At 42.0% G+C, this 21,100-nt stretch overlaps 1 protein-coding gene across 1 annotated transcript; it reads left to right on the top strand.

Moving 5' to 3' along the window:
* The first annotated feature begins 10,454 nt into the window (after positions 1–10,454).
* Positions 10,455–20,574, top strand: LOC145457290 (uncharacterized). The gene is made up of 2 exons (XM_080335479.1): positions 10,455–10,961; positions 17,052–20,574. Exons 1-2 carry the CDS (start codon positions 10,790–10,792, stop codon positions 19,925–19,927), a joined length of 3,048 nt encoding a protein of 1,015 aa, XP_080191605.1. The 5' UTR covers positions 10,455–10,789; the 3' UTR covers positions 19,928–20,574.
* Positions 20,575–21,100: the final 526 nt, after the last annotated feature.

Raw genomic sequence — 21,100 nt, 5'->3', positions numbered from 1 at the left:
AGATTTCTTTGCAGGTTGATCTGAACCTGACATTATCATTGAACCAAAGTCTCCGATATTTTCTAACGCTATCAAGATCAAAGCAAAGAGTAAGAAAATAAAGTACCTGCAGTTACCCCAAACGTTGATTGTCTTATTGACCGAGTCTCTTGTCACCCGTATTCTAATATGAGCCGCCGTCTCGAGCGAAATAAACTTCGCCCGTCTCATTACAGACACCTGATTAGGCTTAGGTCAGACGGTCAGAGCCTTCAGTAAAGCAGTAAAGGTTCGGATTTAAAGCCTACCGAAATTACTATCGGTAATGTTACGTCACAACCCGTACAACTTGTATTACGTAGGATTCTATTGTGATCAGGGAATGACCTTCGCGTCAGTAAACGTGAACATAAACGTACATTTGTTGTGTTGAAGGCGCGATTTATTTATGATCATGAATAATTAGAATTTCCGTAGAAGCATCAATGATTTCACATCGTTAGTGAGAGCCGCACGGAGAGCAGTCGAGAGCCGCATGCGGCTCGGAGAGCCGCGGTTGAGAATCACTGCTATAGACAGTAAAACGTTTACGTTGAAAAATGCCATTGTGACGTCATCTTGATAAAAAGTCGCTTGCAGCCCTTGCCCCACCACCCGATATTGTCACGAGCCGCCACTGGTTACTCGCATCTTCTATAGGCTACATTACGCGTGTGTGTGTGGGGGGGTCAGTCCCTCACCAGTCATGAAGCTCACCGCACGTCACTGGTAGCTAAGGCGATAGATAACAGCTTCACTTCAATATGCTTTGCACATTTGATTTTTCGAAAATTGAATACTGCATCCATTTTACTGGTCGTACCCGGTGATATATAGCCTATACAAACGTGATTAGACTTAGATGCAGGGCTGTAACAGCACTTCGTCAGGCCCCGCCCCCAAAAACGTTCGTCTTGAGCCCCCCTCAGATAGTGCGCTGTTACCCGCTACTTGTCCTCTACATTGGTTGTCCATGCAGTGCGTCAGCTTTTCTCGCCTAATCGCGCGAAGCGCGAGAAATTTTTATAATTCGATGACTGAATCGGTCAATATGATCGGGAATTGCATATATATTGTTATTAGTTTTTACCCTCTCTCTGCTCACATAATCGGATTTACCGGTAGGGCTGAGTGAGGTGTGTTTGAAAAGGTAGAAACTCTCAATAATAATTAAACATCTCCGGGTGTATACCCGTTGCCAGGAACGAAACAGCACTTCGTCATGCCCCCACCCCCCATAAAAAACTTGAGTCATGGGCTTCCATAAGGTGATAAACCGTCCCCCATCACGTTGTTCGCTTTTACCACGAAATCATAGTGGTACCGTTTCGTGAGCCAGCGCGAGGCGCGGAAATTTTTGGATAAGTCATGATAAATCGGTCAATAAGGTCGGTATAATTACATATATATTGTTATGAATTTATTTTACTATCTACTCATATTTACCTGCATAGCTGAGTGAGGTGTCTTCGAAACTGTGGAATCCGTAAATAATAATTAAACACATTCGGGCAGGCGGACCCGGCCGTTGGTATGACTTCATTAAATGATGTTATTTCGTGACCTCCTGTCTGTTATGTAAAAAAATATAGAATCGCCCAAACGTACTTAACTAAAAGTTCACATGATTTCAAATTGGTATTTCTTCACTGCCATATAATTTTTCCCTGTGGGATGGTATTTGTCTTGTGAGGTTCAGATTGCCAAGACAGGAACATTCGCCGCCAGTCAATTAAACCTATGTGTATTCTGTAGGCCTATATGTAGCGAAGTTTTCGGTCATTATAAGGGCAGTCCCTTTCGGCCATGGTTTTCTCGCCGCCGATCGTTCTGGCACACTTCTTGGAGTCGCATATTACATGACCTAAAACTTACTGTCTTGGTGCGTCGTGGCGCGGTAATGGCCAACGCCGATATGCCCATTTCTATGTTGCGTATTTTTTCTTGGGGGAAGAGTACCCAATAATAAAGAAATCTGGCAACTTGAAAGCACGCGCGGCGCGAAAATTTTCTGAACAAGTTCCACAAATTTCCAAAAAATTCATTCTAATTCACGAAATAATTTTGGGCCCCCTTCGAGCTCGGGTGCGGCAGTTACGGCCCTGCGTTAGATGATACCTCAAACATCATCATACCTGAGTACCAGTGACGTTTTTCAACCAGTTCGTTTATGTATCTCATTACCAGCAAAGCAAACACAATACTCAAATCGTTAGTGGATTGGGTGGTGACGAGAACCCGAAGCCGCCAATCCAGTGAAGGTATAAACAAGTACATATCGCAAGATCTATCGCATGATCGGGCCGGATGTGAGTCCTGATAGATTGACCAATAAATTATAAAACATCATGATGATACCCGTCATTGAAATATAGGTGCCAGCAGAGAGTCTCCGGACAAGATAATGGAGTTAGACACAGATATCAAGACATCCCAGAAGACACTCTCCATAGACATGATATCCAAGTGAAATACAGGTGCCAGAAACCGCATTCTCGAACCGCAAAACTAGAATTTGGGTACGACGAAACCTCTAGCAAGCAAGTTAGACCTGAATCGAACACACTAATACCCAGGGCCGTAACAGCACTTCGTCAGGCCCCCCAAAACTTTGGTCTTGGGCCCCCATAGGGTTATAGACCTAACTTCTGGGGGGCTTCGCCCCCCAGACCCCCCTCCGGCGATACACTCTTACCGCTATTCATCATATTAATTGGGAGTTTGTTTAGTGAATCAGCTTTTGTCGCCTAAGCGCGCGAAAAATTTATAGAATTCATGATTTCATCGGTCAGTATGATCGGGAATTGCATATATTGTTATCAATTTTTATCTTCTCTCTGCTCACGTAATCAGATTTGCCGGTAGAGCTGAGTGAGGTGTGTTTGAAAAGGTAGGACCGCTCAATAATAATTAAACATCTGCGGGTGTATACCCGTTGGCAAGAACGAAACAGCACCTCGTCAGGCCCCCAAAAACGTGGTTCTTGGTCTCTCATAGGGTGATAAAACGACCCCCCCATCACGTTGTTCGCGTTTGTCACGAAATTATCTGCACTGTATTGTGAGCCAGCGCGAAGCGCGAAAATTTTCGATAATTTATGATAAAATCGGTCAATCAGATCGGCGATTGCATATATATTATGTTATCAATTTATGGTCCTCTCTACTCACGTAATTAGATTTACCGGTAGAGCTGAGTGAAGTGTCTTGAAAACGGGAGGACCCGTAAATAATGATTAAACATCTTCGGGCGGGCGGACCCGTTGATATGACTTCGTTACATGATGTTATTTCGCAGTGTTGGGATCAAGTCACTACCTTCGAGTCACGAGTCATCTCGAGTCATTGCAGGTTTTGACTCGAGTCAAGTCAAGTCACTCAATTCTCGAAGGTGACTCGAGTCAAGTCAAGTCACTCGATTTTTGGAGGTGACTCGAGTCAAGTCGAGTCAAGTCAAGTCAAATTAAATCTTCGACGTACGAGTGATGATTCAAAGTCATAAAATTTTGCCAGCAGCGTGAAAGAGATTAATTGGCAATTTAGCTTGAATCAAATGACGAATATAAAGTTAAATATACAAGCAAAAAGGCGATGCATCGCACACGCACACGTAGAACTGCTAATAAAATACGTGATTAACTAGTTACATGCTACAGTCTGTTATTATCAGCCAAAATAGAAGATCGAATACCAAGCTTCGAGAAGTTTAAACAAATTGATATGGTACTATACACTACCCATCTACGCACATCCGTGAGAATATAAACGCATAAACTATATTCATTCGATTTAAATCATAGAGAAGGGTTGGTAAAGGAGAACACTGCTCAATCTAAGCGCTGAGTCGACTAAGAAACAGAGATACGTTTCTATTAATCTACTACTACTACGACAACGTAAGCCGTGATCATTTCGTTTGTGGTCAATTTATTTGTGATGTAACAATGGAGGACCAGTGAAACGTACAATAAGTGAATGACTTACTGGTTGCTCTCACAAGTGTCAGCGCCGTATCGCGAATAATCCGAACGTGCACCCTGCACATGATAGAATGATTTAGTCGACACAATTTGCTTATTGATGACTTGAAATTGACTCGTAAATTTTGCTCCGAGTCACGAGTCAATCCACATTTTTGAAGCGTCGAGTCAAGTCAAGTCATTTTTGCAAAGTGACTCGAGTCAAGTCAAGTCATACGAAAAAGTTGACTCGAGTCTGACTCGAGTCAAGTCATGACTCGAGTCATCCCAACACTGTTATTTCGTGACTTCCAGTCTGCTATATCAAAAAATATAGAATCGCCCAAACGTAGGATTCTAAACTAAGAGACGCACACGATTTCAAATTGGTATTTCTTCACTGGCATAACATTTTTCCCAGCGGGATGGTATTTGTCTTGTGAGGTTCAGATTGTAAAGACAGGAACATTCGGCGCCAGTCATTTAGGCGCCTATGGACAATTAAACCTATATGTATTTTGTATAGCCTATATAACGAAGTCTTCGGTCTGCATAAGGGCATAGACCTTTTCAGCCAAGCTTTTCTCGCTGCCGATCGCTCTGGCACACTTCTTAGAGTCGCATTTTATATGGCCTAAAACTTGATTGTATGTCATGGTGGGTCGTGGCGCGGTAATGGCCTAATACCCACTAATATAGAAAAATGGCTACTTGAATTGGCGCGCGGCGCGAAAAAAATTTGAAAAAATTGCATAAATTTTCAAAAAATACTCAATGATTTATGCTAATTCACGAAATAATTTTGGGCCCCTTTCGAGCTCGCCCCCCCCCAATTCGGGGGTTTGGGGTGCTGCAGTTACGGTGCTGCTAATACCAATATAATGCCGTCATGGATAATGCAATGATGTCAATGTTGTGTGGCATCGTTTCAATTCATGACAGCGATTTCAGGATCGCGTAATTCGAAGATTCGAACACTTTTTTCGGAGTCATTCAAACAGTATTCCAGAGTGATGCAGGGCAAGAATTATGAGCTGGGCAGGAATACTTCGGTGACTGGGAGTGGGAATGGGAGCCACGGCGCTGCATCAAATATTCAGTGTAGAAATAGGTCGCATCGGTATATTGCTATCACTCATTCTATATGAAAGTTATTTTTTTGGGTAATCTTGATTTCATCAATAGTGTCATCAGCATAGGTTAGTCCAGGCATCACAATACCGACTCGTTATGGCCCAATATGGCCCATCGGCCATCATATATTCTGCGGTTCAAGATCATAACAGTATGACGCTCGTTACGAACCAGTTAGTCTTCTAGCTGTTTTCACTATGTGATATGGCCTTGTCGGTAACAACAGCTTGCCCTCGATGACGAAGTGGCTGAAGGAGAGAGCCTGGGCCTTGACTGGACGTGACAAAGGGTCAGAAGCGAACAATACCGTGTGACTTTCCATTAATGCGTTTTTACTGCTCAGTTATTCAGTATTATTGAATCAATGCGCCGTATTTTCTGCAATACCTGCGCCCATTTATTATAATATCCGAGAGAAGTACAGAGCCAGTACATGCAGATTGCAGTCATTTCAAGTATGTTGTTTTAAGTTAGGGAAATGGAGGCACTGTTTGGCTTGCCTCTTATTTACATTCTGTTGGTCAAGGTGTGTGTCTGGTTACAAGACTACCCCAAGTCGTTTTGGCACCCTCCTATATTTTCATTATATCGCAATCTTGTGCTGTATTGATTTGAGAAATAAATTAATAAAATGATGATCATGCGAGTGCAATAACCAAACCAAATGTATCTATCATCTGCATTGGAACTATTGCTTTAAAAAGAAATAAGGTAGGCTACGTTGTTTGTCAGCACGCTAGGAGAGATTGCAAAATACATAGGAACAAAACGCGAACAGAAGGTGTGTCGCAAGATGTTATGAATTATGATGGCGTATAGTGTGTTAATGTTTCTCCAGGGTTGGTGCGTGGTTCACGTCTTTGTCAGAGATTAGAAGTGGGTTATTAATCTGACGTGACCGTTTGTACTAACATGAGCATTTCAAGGGATCGCACCATACTATTATATGGCTATTATTAGATAGCTGTTCAGGTCGATAACAATATTATTATGTATTAGATTGTAGCAGAACAACATTACGGACTTGCTTGTAACTTCACAGTTTCCGGTCCAGTCTTCCCAACGGAATTGAGTCGAAGGTTTGGTCATGCTGAATAGGCTATTTGATTCATAAACGTTTATACCGAATATATCTCGTCCGATACATTCCCACCAGGCCTGATAACGTCTTAATCGCCTTATTTTGGTAGACTTTGGGAAACCAGCAACCAGACTATTCGAACTTAATCATGCAACTGGCTTCGTTTGATACAGTTTGGGAAATTCCGTGACAAAAGACAGGGCCGACCTCCAGTAGTGTCATAAACTCATAATCTCATATTTATTGCCCTAGTCACAAATAGACCTACTGAGATGCTCCGCTGGGTGATGTATGGATGAAATTCTACTGGACTTAAGAACGAATCAATTCTGGTTACTCCAATCTGACAGATATGTTTGTTGGTATAGTATATCGAGTTGGCTTTGACTGGTCGTTTCGTACGCAGCGTTTATCTGTCTTTCATCACGCTCTAACTACAATACGTCTTGGATGAAGGCACCGCGAGTCTGCATTTCAAACGTGTGTTGCTTAGGGTCACCATATTTTCGAAATCTGAAAAGAGGACACTTTTTCAAAATTTTCAGACTTGCAAAACCGGAGGAAATTCCTGAAAACATGGTCGGTTGACTGAAATACAGTTTTTCTTTCACATTATCAGTTGGTTGACTAAAAAAAGGTCAACTTTTCGGCTCAGCTCCCGAAATAGCCGCCGGAGCGTTATTTCAGTGCTGATTTACTGTATCTTAGTCGATTTTGCCATATATTTAACCAAAACCCTAGTGTTGCTGTGACTGAAAGTGGGAAGATTACAATGAGGACATCGAAATACATAAATAACCATTAACCAACCACTGATGTTGTAATTACCTCAAGAGAGATATTCCGGAGTAAGATTTACTATACTTGCCATGACTCATCGAATGCCAATACAATCGGAACGTGCTTAACTGCTTATGATGTTATTCAGCAGTACATTGGGGTCATTACATGCTCATTGCTCATTCGTGTTCGTAATCGCGTTCGTGAAGGCGTTCATAATTGCGTTTGTGTTCGGAATTTGCTCAACCGAACAGAATATTTATCTACGGGATACGCATTACATGTTTTGTTCGTACTCGCGACTTCTGTTCGTGATGAGTTGGAAGTGGGAAACTTAACACTTCGTTTCGTTGATTGTTTGTATACCCATCTAAATTTGTGAATGGCTATTTCTAGGACTTAACATTGAAGTACAAGCACAAGTTTGGACAATGAGCTCAGAATTTGCTGAACGATTATTTGTTTACGACTTGACTTGAGCTGAAAACGAATCAAAGTCTTTTGAGACATAAAGTTTCCACCTATAGCAGCTCATTATGACATGGCAATTACTGTGCTATCGGAAATGCCATAATTGTTTTCATTGTCACGGCTATCTAGCAACTATATATTGAAACAGTAAGAGCGCTTTCTAATCGTAAATGCTTATCAGCATGCCTGTTTAATATTATTATTTTTAATATATCCAGTTCGAAATCGTCACAAATTATTGAATTTTGAAGTATCATGGTTTGATCCAGTCTATTTTGCTACAACATCGGTAAATATAAGGTTTACATCACAGATTCCCTGAATGTTGATTGGGTGAAATTTTTTTCTATTCACATAAGCAAACTCGTCATCATGTGGAGCAATTATAGGGATATGAGATCCATCGATGCAGCCGATTACGTCAGGAAAACCCGCTACTTGATAAAAACGACGTTTCGCGGCAACGACTTCCGTGTTATTTCTTGGCATGTTAATGAAATTGGGAGCTATCGAAAGCATCGAATCCCAAAATGCGCTTAATACTTTACTCAGAGTTGGCTGGGATACTTTCAAGAAATCTTTGCAATTCTGAAAGCTTCCTGCACCGAGCGTTTTAAGAGATACCAAAACTTTGTGCTGTATAAGGTTAGGTCTGCTAACGATGACCTAATGGCTCCGTGCTATTCTTCACTGCTGGTAATGAACAGATATATTCGATTTCATATTTGCTCATTGTAAATTCGTAACGACTTCTTTATCGTTCCATTTGTTCAAGCCAAAATATTACCGTTCTTGACATCCTCTAAAGTACGATGTGCGATTATTATCTACTAAGAAATAACGGGCAGCCATAATGCCGAAATAAGTCTTCCAGAATGACGATCGTACGAACACGAATGGTATTGAGTGTTCGTGGTCTGCCGAAGATATTTGTCAGAATCCCAGAAGATTTTTTTCATGATGTTCGCAACAAGATCGCACGGAATACCGATCATAAAAAATGTTAGGCGGTTTCCCGAATACCGAAGATTTCTATTCTTACGAAGAGCATGTAATGATCCCCAGGGTCCAAGTTAATTGAATTATATGCTTCATGCTACTTATTTCCATGCGGGTAATAACTTGCGCTCCTACCAGTGATACTTCTGGGTTAATCCAATTATGCGTGTCTCCAGATCAGATTATTATTAGACAAATAGGGCATGTTATCAGGTCGAGTGGTGGTAATGTTGTCGTTGGTGGGTTATGTTTGATATTCATGGTGGTGGTTCTAGGCTTTTGTAAGACGCCGCTCCCGCTTGGGCAATGAGGAGTCTGTGAAACCTATAATTAGGTATGGGCTGTATTCTGGAATGGAACTCGAATCCATGACCCAATGGGCAATGCAACGATGTTGCATGGGAGGAAGCCCAACGCATCTAATCAATAATAATAATAACAATAATAATTCGTCTGCTACCCCAACACAATCTGACGTCGCATAGTTGCTCGCATCGCGACAATTGTGTGCTGATTACAACGGCATCTTGGGCTGCATTGCCCGATAGAGTACCGATCCGATAATGAGAAATCCAGCCCGCTGACTTCCAGAGGTGGTCAGTAACGAAGTACTTCTACTTTTTGGAAGTACTCGAGTAGTTTTCCTCTACTTCTGGTACTTACTCAAGTAGATCTGATTTTCTCTACTTCTATACTTCGTAATATTTTATGATCTACTTACTTACTTTTCGCTATTTTCAGTTTCTCAAGTAGAAGTAGTTTAATCCCCCAATACGAAAGATAGCCTGAGGAATTTCGGGGCTGTTTTCACGGAGTACTAACATTTAATATTCAAAAAGTCAAATAAAGCCAAAAAAGTTTGTTGCGCTTCGCGCACAATAGTTATGGAGTGACAAATATGTTTTCACGAAAGTATCAGTGAATATAATTCAGGTACCGGATTGCTTGGTTCCGCTCACACCGCATTGTCGCCCATATCAAATATTTCATCATAGTCAATATGGCCCACCATAACGTTTGAAACTACCGTTTCGCAATCTAGCAATTACCCATCATATCGTAATCTAGCAGCCTACGACGTGTCCTGCTTATCTGGAAAATCCGGCTTTTTTTAACGTTACACCTGTTTTAGCAGATCACCTTAGAAGCTTTATGGACAAAAGACATGAAATATATTTTCCGCTTTTTAGTAGTGGTATTTGTATTTCACTTTCAATTCTAACTATCATACTTTGAGTTCTAATTACTTTCAGTTCTTTTGTCTGCAGAACATACCTGTTGAAGCATAAAAGCAAAGGCCTCTATTTTCCGAAAATAAAGCTACAGTAAATGAAAATTTTACGATAAATGGCATTTGTTATTAACATATACTAATCGTGCAAAGTGTTGAGACCGTATTCGATACAACTTCTCCGAATTGCTCTTCGCCTAGACTTGGGGCCTTATAATATGGGGTAGGGTGCCATGCCATGATATTCTCTAAAAGGGGGTCTTCTAGTAAACAAAGGGTTAGTGTCGCATTTTCATATCAATACTATAACTTACATCCCATGATGCGAAAGAATGCTTATTCTGTCGAAAATTGATAGCTCCTGGGATGCATCAATACGAATCAAGCTCTCTGCATCTTCCACATAGCTCAATTTGCAGCTTCTGACAGTCCATGCGAACGGAATAAGACCGTTTCAAAACTACTTACTTACTTGAGTAGATTTAAAGTCAGACAATTCTACTTCTACTTCAAGCAGTGTTCCGTGGCTTATGGAAGAAGTTCGTCTACTCGTAATCGAGTAGATTTTTTTCGTCGCTACTTCTACTTCTACTTGAGTAGATTTCTTGACTACTCTGACCACCTCTGACAATAACACATTGCGAATTCCGTGCTCCGATTAGTAGAAGGACTTTCTCGAAAATCGCCAACTGAATATTGTGGAAGTGGAACACGGTTTACTACGCTGATGGGTAAAACGTATAATTGTTATCATTTAATCTTAATTTTATGTAGTTTAGGGAAAGAGAGCGTGTGTTCTCCCGTCAAATCGAGAGAGGATAAAAGATGATGGTGGGCTTATTTCTACAAGTTCGCGTATCTATTCTCTCGCATCGATTCGCTCATCACGTGTACAAAACCAAGCCATCTTAATTAACGGGTAGTTTTTCGTTCAGCGTTCGTTCAGCGATCATTTTACGACGCGCGATTGGCAAGAGAGGTTGTGCTGATACATATCTAACGAAATTGTGGTAATGCCGCATACCTAGGTTTGGCGCATATGATTGAAATTTATATGTATCTTAACAGAAATACTATCAGCTAGCGTAAAACAGCCTTATTAATCGCCATTCATAAAATGGCAACGAACGCTGCGCCTATAATCTGTAATGTTTGCATACGTTCTGGCCAAGGAGCACGTTTGTGCAGTTCTTGTGGAAACACCATTCATACAACCTCCGGCAAGATTGCGAAAGAGGAAGGACCTGGATTAGGCCTACATTGCACCGAATCAGTCTCCGTGGAATCCGGTAAGCAATTTATTATATTTCCCTACTTTCTCGTGGCACCGTTCTCATATCTATCTCGTTATCATTAATTCCTATATATAGCATTCTTTACCCTGATTGGAATCGCTGGCCTTTTTGCCTGATATATCAGGTGAGCAGCGATGATTTTCCAAGTTGAAGTTATTTAATAAAAATTAATTAAAAAATAAAACATAGTGGGAGCACAGGACACCGATTCCATACAGGCTCTTTACGACAACCTAATGGTAATGATTCGAAAACTTTCGACGCTCCGCGACCTCATCATGTAGATAACGGAAACTACTATCTACAATATATTGAATGATACAGCATAATAACTTCACATATGCTTGTTATAAATTAGAAGAAGGCGTCTCATATATGACCTTGACCAGGCTGAGTAAATACCTAGTAAATATTTTGGTTATGCGGCATACCGGTAGCCCTGTACCCATAACTCCCTGGGCAATGGGCATTGGGCAATTGGGCATGTATCTGCCTAAAGTGGCTGGTGAATTGTGCTATTTAGAAATAATCCGCAAGGTATATTCGTTAATATGCTACTGCCTATGTGAGAAAATTAGTGATAGATTGGCTAAACGTAAGTATTTAGAAGCGACGCGACATTAATACATCGTGATCTCGATACTAAAGACGTCGATTTCTAAACGCGCTGGCACTGGAATCTCGTCATCTGGTTGGATGAAGTGCCAATTAGCGACAGTGAAAAGTGCACTGCATAGCGGAAGATCGCCATCTCCCGCTGAGATGTGTATATTCATTTATATGGAAAATGCACATGAGATCTCCTGCTGGTTTGTAATTTGTTGTGCGCGCGGCCGTCTCGAGTATTGTATTCGGCAAAATCTATTACCGGTACCTGCTGAGTCATTCAATTCTGAAGCGAGTAGGCTTCGAGTTGGAGTATTGGAGTATAGAATGTTTACATTCTATAATTGGAGTATCATTCAGTATGACGTCAAATCTGTGTGAATGACGTGGAAAGTTGAAATACAGTATGTACCTTTTATGCGACTACAAAGTATATAACAGAGGTGGGCAAACTGCGGCTCACTCGCAGCTCTTTCAACCACTGATTGCGGCTCTTTATTGATTGCAAATGCGTTCGCCATTTTTCTAGGTAGGTTTAACCTGATTACATTGATGTATTCTATCGCGAATTCACAATACGAGACGAGTCGAGTTCATATAAACGTTTCACCGCAACAATGGTGCATGGTGATAAATCATTGTGAGTCTAGTCTAGTCAGTCGCCGAGTGCAGACGTGTATCTCTCGCTTCGCTGGCTGATTGCTTGTAATCAACCAAGATCCCTGAGGATTAGCCTAAAAGCAACAGTTAAACTTGGAATATCTTGATGTTCCTTTGTTTCCTGTTTTCTTTTGCCCTTTTATTTAATTGAAAGCCGATATATATGTGTTCAACAATTTTGCAAAATTTTCAAACCTTCTTTTCTCGACTCTGTATCCGCCTTCTTGATAGTGTCGATATTCTGTCGTCATATTCTTTTAAGCGACTAGATCAGCGGTTCTCAACCGGGGGTCCGCGGACCCCTAGGGGTCCGCGAAGCAATTTCAGGGGGTCCGCGAGACCTCTAAATTTTTTAAATGGTTGACAACCTAATTTTTATTTTATTTTTTAATTTTAGAAAGTATGAGGCAGTTTCGCACCACAACTGCTAAAACCTCATGACTCATCATCATAATAATCGTCTGACATGAACTATCGTAGTGTGGAAATTCATTTTCAATGCCAATTTTCCAATAATCTGCTGATACAAACATATTACTGTTTAGAGACGTTTTGTTGGGGTTTGTGGAAGAAATAAAAATATGGAGATAGTAACGTCAATCAGGGTGACTCCGTAATGTCTGCAAAACCTTCTCGATTTGAAGTTGTCAGTCTCATCAAATTAGTGAACAGTCGTTTGAAATAAAAATTTCCGGAAGAATTTCCTTAATTTTTCCCAATGCAGGGATTGAAACCTCGCCCGAAATCCATTTTATCCTGCGATATACATAACTACTATTTGAATAGCTTCTTGGAGGTACAGAACTTCAATATACAATTGAAGAGTATATTCATGTTGAAATAAACCGAATAGTTTTCGGCTAACACTCGTCATAAATCGGACAATAATATACCTACTTTTAAAGCTCGGCTATGAGATTTGGTGTATTCTTATTGCGGATGCCCTCTCGATAAGGATTTTTTTTGATGAACAAAGAGTGTTTCGTTGCTATCAAAGCATTACGCTCCAACCCTTAAATTCATATCACTAGTTATATTGGTATGCTTGTTAATGTTCAATTGTTCATGGTCGAAAGTGTTTGCTCATAAATATATACGTAAACCCGAACAGAACAAGTCGTTTCATGACAGTCTTTCTCAGGTTGGAAAACTTGGATCCATTGTTTTGCGTATTAAATTTATATATACTTTTAGATTAGGATTTCACTTTGACGGTAAAAACTCTCTGCGGGCCGAATCCGGCCCGCGGTCCGTATGTTGCCTGTCCCTGCGCTATAGATGCTGAGCGTGATATGTTCATAAAATATATGTTTCCTCATTTTGGTGCCATAAATGTTGCGTTCACACCAATACTATCGTCGGAAGCGTTATGCGTTAATATGGCATTAGCCTCCATCTATCTTTGCGGAAATGATTTTCAGCGTATTTTCAAGACACGACCACGTACTTCAAGAAATACAGCAGCAAAATTAGTTTTGAAATAATACAAGTCTACCAATTTCTACATAAATAGTACATGATGTTATTTTCAAGAAAAATCATTAGTTTGCTGTTTATCACAAGCCTACAGTTCATATTTCCACGAAATAGATGAAGGTTGCACCATAATAGAGCTAAAATTGAACTAAAACCTGAGGGGGTCCGCGAGGGTCCGTGACGGTCAAAAGGGGTCCGCGAAACCAAAAAGGTTGAGAACCACTGGACTAGATAATTGGTGATATTAAACGCTGGCGACAACTGGCTTCCATGAGACGCGCAAATTCGTGATTTTTACGTTGCGAAAGCCAACTTATATGTTTGTCCATTTAAAAACAGATATAAGTTCAGTAATTGGTATTTGAAATCCATTATCATAATTTATGTCCATAGGCGCCGACTTACGAGGTGGCAGCCACCTCGTACAAAATGCTCAAGCGCCCAAGTGATTTGTGACCACTAACTGGTAATCATCGATGCGACCTCGTTAGAGATGTCTTCGATTTCGATACGCACGTGTGCCAAGCGCGTAGCCGCGGTTTTTTTTGGGGGGGGGGTTGGGGGTGAAACGCGAAACCCTGTCATTTTGAAATGACCATTCTAACGCTAACATTCAGTTGAAATTCAATAACTGTGTTATCAGTGTTCCGTGCGGCCGATTTTCGAGAAGCATGTTGTCAATTAGCGAGAAGAATCTGTGATGATCTCCCGTTGATATGGTCGCGAAATTAAGTCATTCCTTCCCGTGCGCGTGACTATCGTCGCAGCCTGATTTATCGCGTCTCGAACAAGCCTGGTTCCACTGCCTTGAACTGAATTTGAACAATCTCATCTGCAATAGGCCCAGTTCACAGTGGTTCCGAACCTTTTCCGACCCATCGCCCCCTTTTCAAGCTCAACACCGATCATCGCCCCCCAAATTTTGTGTACCGAAAATTGGGCATACAAACTGTAATCATCGGCGGGTTGACTAAAAAAAAGGGTCAACTTTACGGCTTGCAGCCTAATTTGACACTTTTGTAACTAAATTTCCGTGGGTTGACTAAAAACGTTGGGAACCACTGCACTATATCATCGCTTGCCTGCGCAAGTGCGCAATCGCATCTGCATTGCCGGCTTCGTCCTGGTGTGCACGATATCATCGCTGGCCTACACAATAGCATCTGCAATAGTCCTGGTGCGAAAGATGTCATTGCTGGCTTAACTGTCGCGTCTCGGGCCTAGCATGCTTTGACTCCTATCTCTCGCTGGTTTGGAGACAAGCGGTCGAGTTTACGCTGATTAGTGATTGTTTTATGTCATATTGATTAAAGAACAACATCACGAAACTGAATAACATCAAATCGCTGCAAACAGACTTTAACGTGCGTAATTGATTTCCGTTAATACTTGAACGTAACGATCAGAAGATGTGTATTGTGTATCATGGCTTGAGTTATAAAAGACCAAAAAGGGTGTGAACCACCTGAAATCGGTGCCATCAGGTTCGGACATTTTGATTTGCGAAAACTGTCGCCGAGGCTGCGTAATACGCGCGCGTATTAAATTGTTCGCCAGAGATCAGGGACTCGCTAATTGACAGCACTTCCGGACTTTTTGACAAGCTTATCATACGCCTAAAATCGTCAATAAGAAGAGATTATATGATCGTCATTTACACATGTACTTAACCCGAATTGAATTGATGCGATATTGGTAAATTTGAAAAAATCCCTGTCCGGCTATCCCCTATTTTCCGACTGGCTACGCGCCTAGCTTGTGTTGAGAACTGAGAAGCACCATCCTAGATCTCATCTCCCGACCAGGCACCCAGATAGACGTTCTGTTTTTCTAAAATCTAAAATAGATACGCCCATATTCGTTTACAAAACCATTCTTGAGCTAGTTAGCGTCGTGATAGTATTGGTAATCGCAGCGCGAAATTGGAGGGTGTGTTAGTGAGTGCCTGCAATATAATGAGAAAACAATTGTCGCGACGAAAGCTACTCAATACGGGTCAGACTCAAAACCCATTCGTGGCGATACTGATTAGAATACACGCTTTCTCGTTTGCAATCATCTATATTTCTGGTTGTCTGCTTGATACATTCGCACTCGAAAATTGTCGCACAATGTCATTTGTCAGTGTTCCCTTCGTTATTAACGTGCGGTAGGCCATGGCCGCCATGCCATTGTCAAATGTTGATGCATCACGAGGTTCTGGGTGACACAATTTCTGAATTTATTCGAATTGTTTGAACAGGGAACCTTCTATATTCTGATAAAATTGATTGCTGGACGTACTCGATACTCGTATCGAGAACAACAATAACGAATTTTAAACTATTGGGCATTTGGTAGAGAGTGGATATCTATTGATAAGATCGCGGCATGCGCCCGGAAGTGAAATTATTTCTAGCCCAGGGGTGGCCAACCTGCGGCCGTAGAAGAAAATTTGTGCGGCCGTCAACACGTAATTCAGTTAGTATGTGTTGGCGGCCGTGGACATTCAAATTGAATTTACGAATTGACTCCCGAATTTTTGAAAGATTTTAATTTTAAAATTTTCTTCGCGACTCGCGCGATTTAATGATACTTCGCGAACGTAAATCGGGAAATGCGCCAATGCCACCAAAATCGCTGTCTGCAAACAATGCTGCGGCGCGAGCTTCTAAACGCGAAGCCAGAAACCGCAAGAGACAATTACTGATTGCCTTTGCGATCTCGCGTTTGTAATCATCGTTTGTAATCATCAATTCGCGTTTGTAATCATTGTCTGCTTGAAACCTCATATTCGAGAGTTGTGGTGTGTTACTTGCGAACTTGCTAGCAGCTAGCATGCTGCTAGGTCAGTGCGCAGTGTCTTTCGTTACTCACACGGCGCATTGCTCGTGAATATCATTGATGCAACTCCAAATTCTCAGTGACTTAAATTCTGATTTTTGTTCGATGCATTCCATCGGACGGACTGTTAGCGCAGTTACACTTTCAAATTATCATACCGTTTTAAGATTCCGTTTGATAACTCGGCCGCATGGTTTGATATCAATGAGTGCAGGGCCGGTATTAAAACGTCACACGAATGGTTTAACTATAGAGACTGTACATCCTCTATAGTTTAACGCTGCACGTGTAGTAAAGTGCGTTTTAGTGCGATGATGACGTCATCGATATGGAACAATTATGACGTCACAAGACTTCGCCACCTCGTAAAAAACTAAAAGTCGGCGCCTATGGTTATGTCGTCTCCGTGGTAGTTTGGGGATTGACCAATATTGTGTTGTATCACATCCTTCACTACTGTTCAAAGCCTATCACTACCAGATTTCATTATGATGTAGTAATATATTGACAAAATCGCAGGTCATCGTCAGGTTAACGAAGACGGGACGGTGTCTTCCAGCCAACCCAGCGGAGCAAAGAGAAAGGTTGACGTCTGCGAACGCGCAAAGAACAAAAAAACCAGTACCAAGCGAATGATCCAAACCACGTTACGAGCGGTCGAATTGACCGAGACTGCAACTGATAATACGGCCTCTACAAACGTGAGCAAGAGATCTGCGCACGACGAAAAATTGATGTCGGCATTCCAAAATTTCATCGATAATACTACTACAACAGATTGCCCAGGGAGCAGCAATAATAGATCTCAAAAGGTCCTTGACGAATCGCATAGATTGGAAAACGGCATTCGAATAGCCGCGATGTTAAAAGCTAAATGCTTGTCTGAAATCAAGGGATCCGGATTTATCGTCAAGCGGGACGGGGACACGGCGAAAGGCGGGACAATTATATGCACCATCTGCCATCACTTCGTGCACGATTCCAAGTTCTGCAAAGTGAAAAAGGACCGGGGATTTGCATGGGGAATAAACTACCCACAGAACGAATTTGCGAAATTCATAGAGGGCGGGAATAAGTCGTGGTACGCTTTAAAACATAGAATGACGCATCATCTCGAGTGTTCAGCATACGTTGGTGGTGGCCCGCAGCACTTCAAAGCGCTGCTGCACCGTCAGAGGAATGAAGCTATCAGTAAATCCATGATAGAAATAGCCAGAAATCTAATACTCTGCGCACTGACCGCGATTAAAGATGAAAATCCGTTAAGAAATTACGAAAGTCTGCTTGGAACGTTATATGCGTGTCATGCGCCTATTGGAGATTACGGCCACGGGCTGAAGCAATTCAACGAAATTGTCAAGACTCTCTGTGTATATGCTTGTATAAAAACCAAAGAGCTTCTATCGCGGAAATTGCCCTCAACCGGGATTCCACCCCATTTCAGTACTGTGTCAGCGAAAAATAATCATGTTGTGATGATATTGACCATGTATCAAGGACGAAAAATCTCCATACCAATAGCGGCACGCGCCTTGCACAATGCGACCGCTGACGATGAAGTTACCGGTGAAGCTGAGGCTAACCTCGCTCAGCAAGTTATCGAGACTTTGACCCTAAACTTAAACCTTGAAGGGGACATGCTTTCCAGACTCGCGTCTCATCAAGCCGATTGCCAACAAGATGTTCCTTCTGGATTTCGGCAGGCCTTGATCTCAACCGGGCACGCCGATTGCGTGCCCGCGGATTGGGAGAAGTACTTGGTCGTTCGGTGCGATGCGGCGCAATGGATGGACCAGTGCTTTACGGACGTGGGAGAAAATGGAATTATAATGCTTCGCAAATTTATGTATCGATGCGATGACTTTTTGTGTCTGTTCGGAGCGGCTGGAAGGGAATACGTGGAATACGAAGATCGCGACAACAAGCCGGAACTTCCGCTACACATTAGGGCTATTCTCCAGTCGAGATTAACCGGCAGCTCGAGATTTGGCACCAGCTCCCTCGCTATATTTCAATATATTTACAGTAATTACGCTGCGCTGATTGCTACTCTTATGGAGTCGCGTACCTATGGCTTTGAAGCCCGCATCTTCCGTTGTCGCGATTTCGCCGTCGATTTATGCGGAGTATTGGATTGTTTAGCTCCCATGATAAATATCGTAATAAATTTGCAGTCGACTGATAATAATCATATTTGGGATATCGCACGGGTGTGGCCGCGTCTCAAACAAATCATGCTCGAGAAAATCGACGAACTGAGAAATTTTGATAGATCGAATGGCCCCGATTCCACACTCCTGCCCAAACTTAACCTACACTGGCTGATCCTAACCGATAAAGACGATAGCAAATTTCACGGGCAATCGTTGGTAGAAGGTTGGTTGCGGACGGTTTCAAAGGTTGAAGGCGGGACACGTACTTCTTCGGTCGAGAGTTACCGGTATCCGGAAGATTCCATCAATGACATTCGCGCGTTGACCGAAAATCTCGTCGACGTAATCGACGCTAGGTTCGAAAAATGCACGCCGATCGCCGCGCGTGAACTCGCAAACTGTTTCGACGCGCACCAGGCCGTGATATCCTCTTCGGATAGCGAAAATTGGAAGAAAAACGGCCTTGCCGAGTTTGCAAACTTCTTCGAGTATGTCTGTTCGTTGAAGCACGTGCGAGAATTGGCTTGCGGAGAACGATCTTTGCATCTAGATCCGCGTTTTTGCGAACAGGCGTGGATTTTATCGCGCAGAGCAATTCACTTGGTGTTATATCAGGATTTCGCGAATTGTCGCCAAGAATGGTTCCAGTGCGACTCAGCGGATCGCGTCGTCCCGAACGGGGTGACGTTGGACGGTTTCGAAGTGTCCCGCCGTAAATCCGAAATCGAAAATGAATACAAACTGAAATTCGGACAGGATGTATACGCGTGTAGGCTTGACGAGCGTGAATTTTACAAAACTTTCTATCAAAACGAGGAATTTTTCACGGCTGTCGGCAAAGAGTTTTGTATCGCGCTCGACGTAGCTTTGAACATGGGCGGTTCAGGGGGAGTTGTCGACTCTTTCAATTCGGCGATGGAATCACAAAAGTTAAACACCGGTCCAGACGATGGGACGTTGGCGCAACGGGCAATTGTGGATTGGCTATTCCCGACAGTACCTATCTCCATACCACTCGACATCTCGTTTCCTATCGCCATGCCCGGAAATAACTATCTCGACACCGTTAATGAAATTGCTAAGCTCTATCGTGACGGGGACGGAAGGTACGGTTTATCCAAACATCGTAGTATCCTTGACGTACGAGGCTGGAAACAGCGGTCAATTGTAAATTGCCTGCCTCAGCGTCAGCGAAGAACTGCAACTCCAACTGCATTTATTTTAGAACCTGGCGATGGATAATAATTTACTCCAACTGGATCCGTTCCGAGTATTCATATCAGCAGCCGATGTTCTATTCATTCGTTCAGTTATTATTCATTCATGGAACAGACAAGCCGGTTGTGTCAAGTACATGCTGCAAAACAGTTTCATACGAAGATTTCACAACATACACTTCTTCGATTAGTCAGCATTTGAGGGATAACCTTTCTTGCGCCGAAACTTTCTTTTATGGTGACATGTTTAATGTCATTGCGAGGTGTAGATCACTTGTTTCACTTGAAATTGTTTGGATCAACGTTTTTTCAATTAACCGGTGCCCCAGTTTATGCAAGCAAGAATATTCGCTGTAACATACAAATTTCCTGTTAGTATGCTTTATTTTGTGTTGCCGTTCTGACGGTGTGAATTTCATGGTCCGCAATTCTGATTGCATTGTCAATTCACTTTTGAATCCGTTTGAATGCTTTTGGCGTGCATTAAATCGTTCATTGATAGGCTTTTTTGTTTCTTGCTTGTGTTATTTCTATTCCTTCGAATTAAATGAAAATATTCGTTCATTCATGTTTTCGGTGACTAAACAATTTCTGGGGAGACTGTCTCCGTTTCGTATTTATCTCTTCTTATTTGATTCGGAAGTCACATTACATCTTGTCAAAGCTACCGGGGATTGGTGCCAAGCATATTATTGATATCGGCTTCCTTGTGCAGGTTGTTGGACTGGTTTCCGGAGTCATATCAAAGAAAGCTGTCCTGTTTCTTAGTCAGGCGGGAGTCATTCGGAGTCTTTAGGCGAGAATAGGAGTTTACAAAGGATTGGATGGAAACGCGATTGAGTCAGGAACGTAATTTACGATAACACATCGTCTACTTAAAACATGTATGTTATACACTCCTTGAACAGACAAATTATGAAGATGAGATAAGCGATGCGAATAAGTTTATTACTGTTTTCAATTCGTGTTGACTACACAAATACCAAATACGTCGATATATCGCAATGGCCGATGAATGCAAATCTGCTACAGTCAGCTTTTAAGCTTTAGCATGTATGTTGCCTTGATGGATCACATTCACGCCGTGGCATGATGAATGATGATTAGTCAATTCGGTCATCGACAGCGTATACAGAAATTTCAGACAAATTTCAATCCCATGACTGAATAGAGACGCTTGCACTCGCATTTGCCGCTG

The sequence above is a fragment of the Botryllus schlosseri genome, chromosome 15 (genome assembly GCF_051294905.1).
Source record: "Botryllus schlosseri isolate E-star chromosome 15, Bs_hap1, whole genome shotgun sequence".
Taxonomy (NCBI): Eukaryota; Metazoa; Chordata; class Ascidiacea; order Stolidobranchia; family Styelidae; genus Botryllus; species Botryllus schlosseri.
This window is presented reverse-complemented; position numbering and strand designations above follow the sequence as displayed.

Excerpts from the sequence above, each read along its gene's own strand:
- LOC145457290 (XM_080335479.1), top strand. The coding sequence starts at position 10,790 with ATGGCAACGAACGCTGCGCCTATAATCTGTAATGTTTGCATACGTTCT. Across the intron at positions 10,962-17,051 it reads ATCAGTCTCCGTGGAATCCG|GTCATCGTCAGGTTAACGAA; the intron begins GTAAGCAATTTA and ends ACAAAATCGCAG.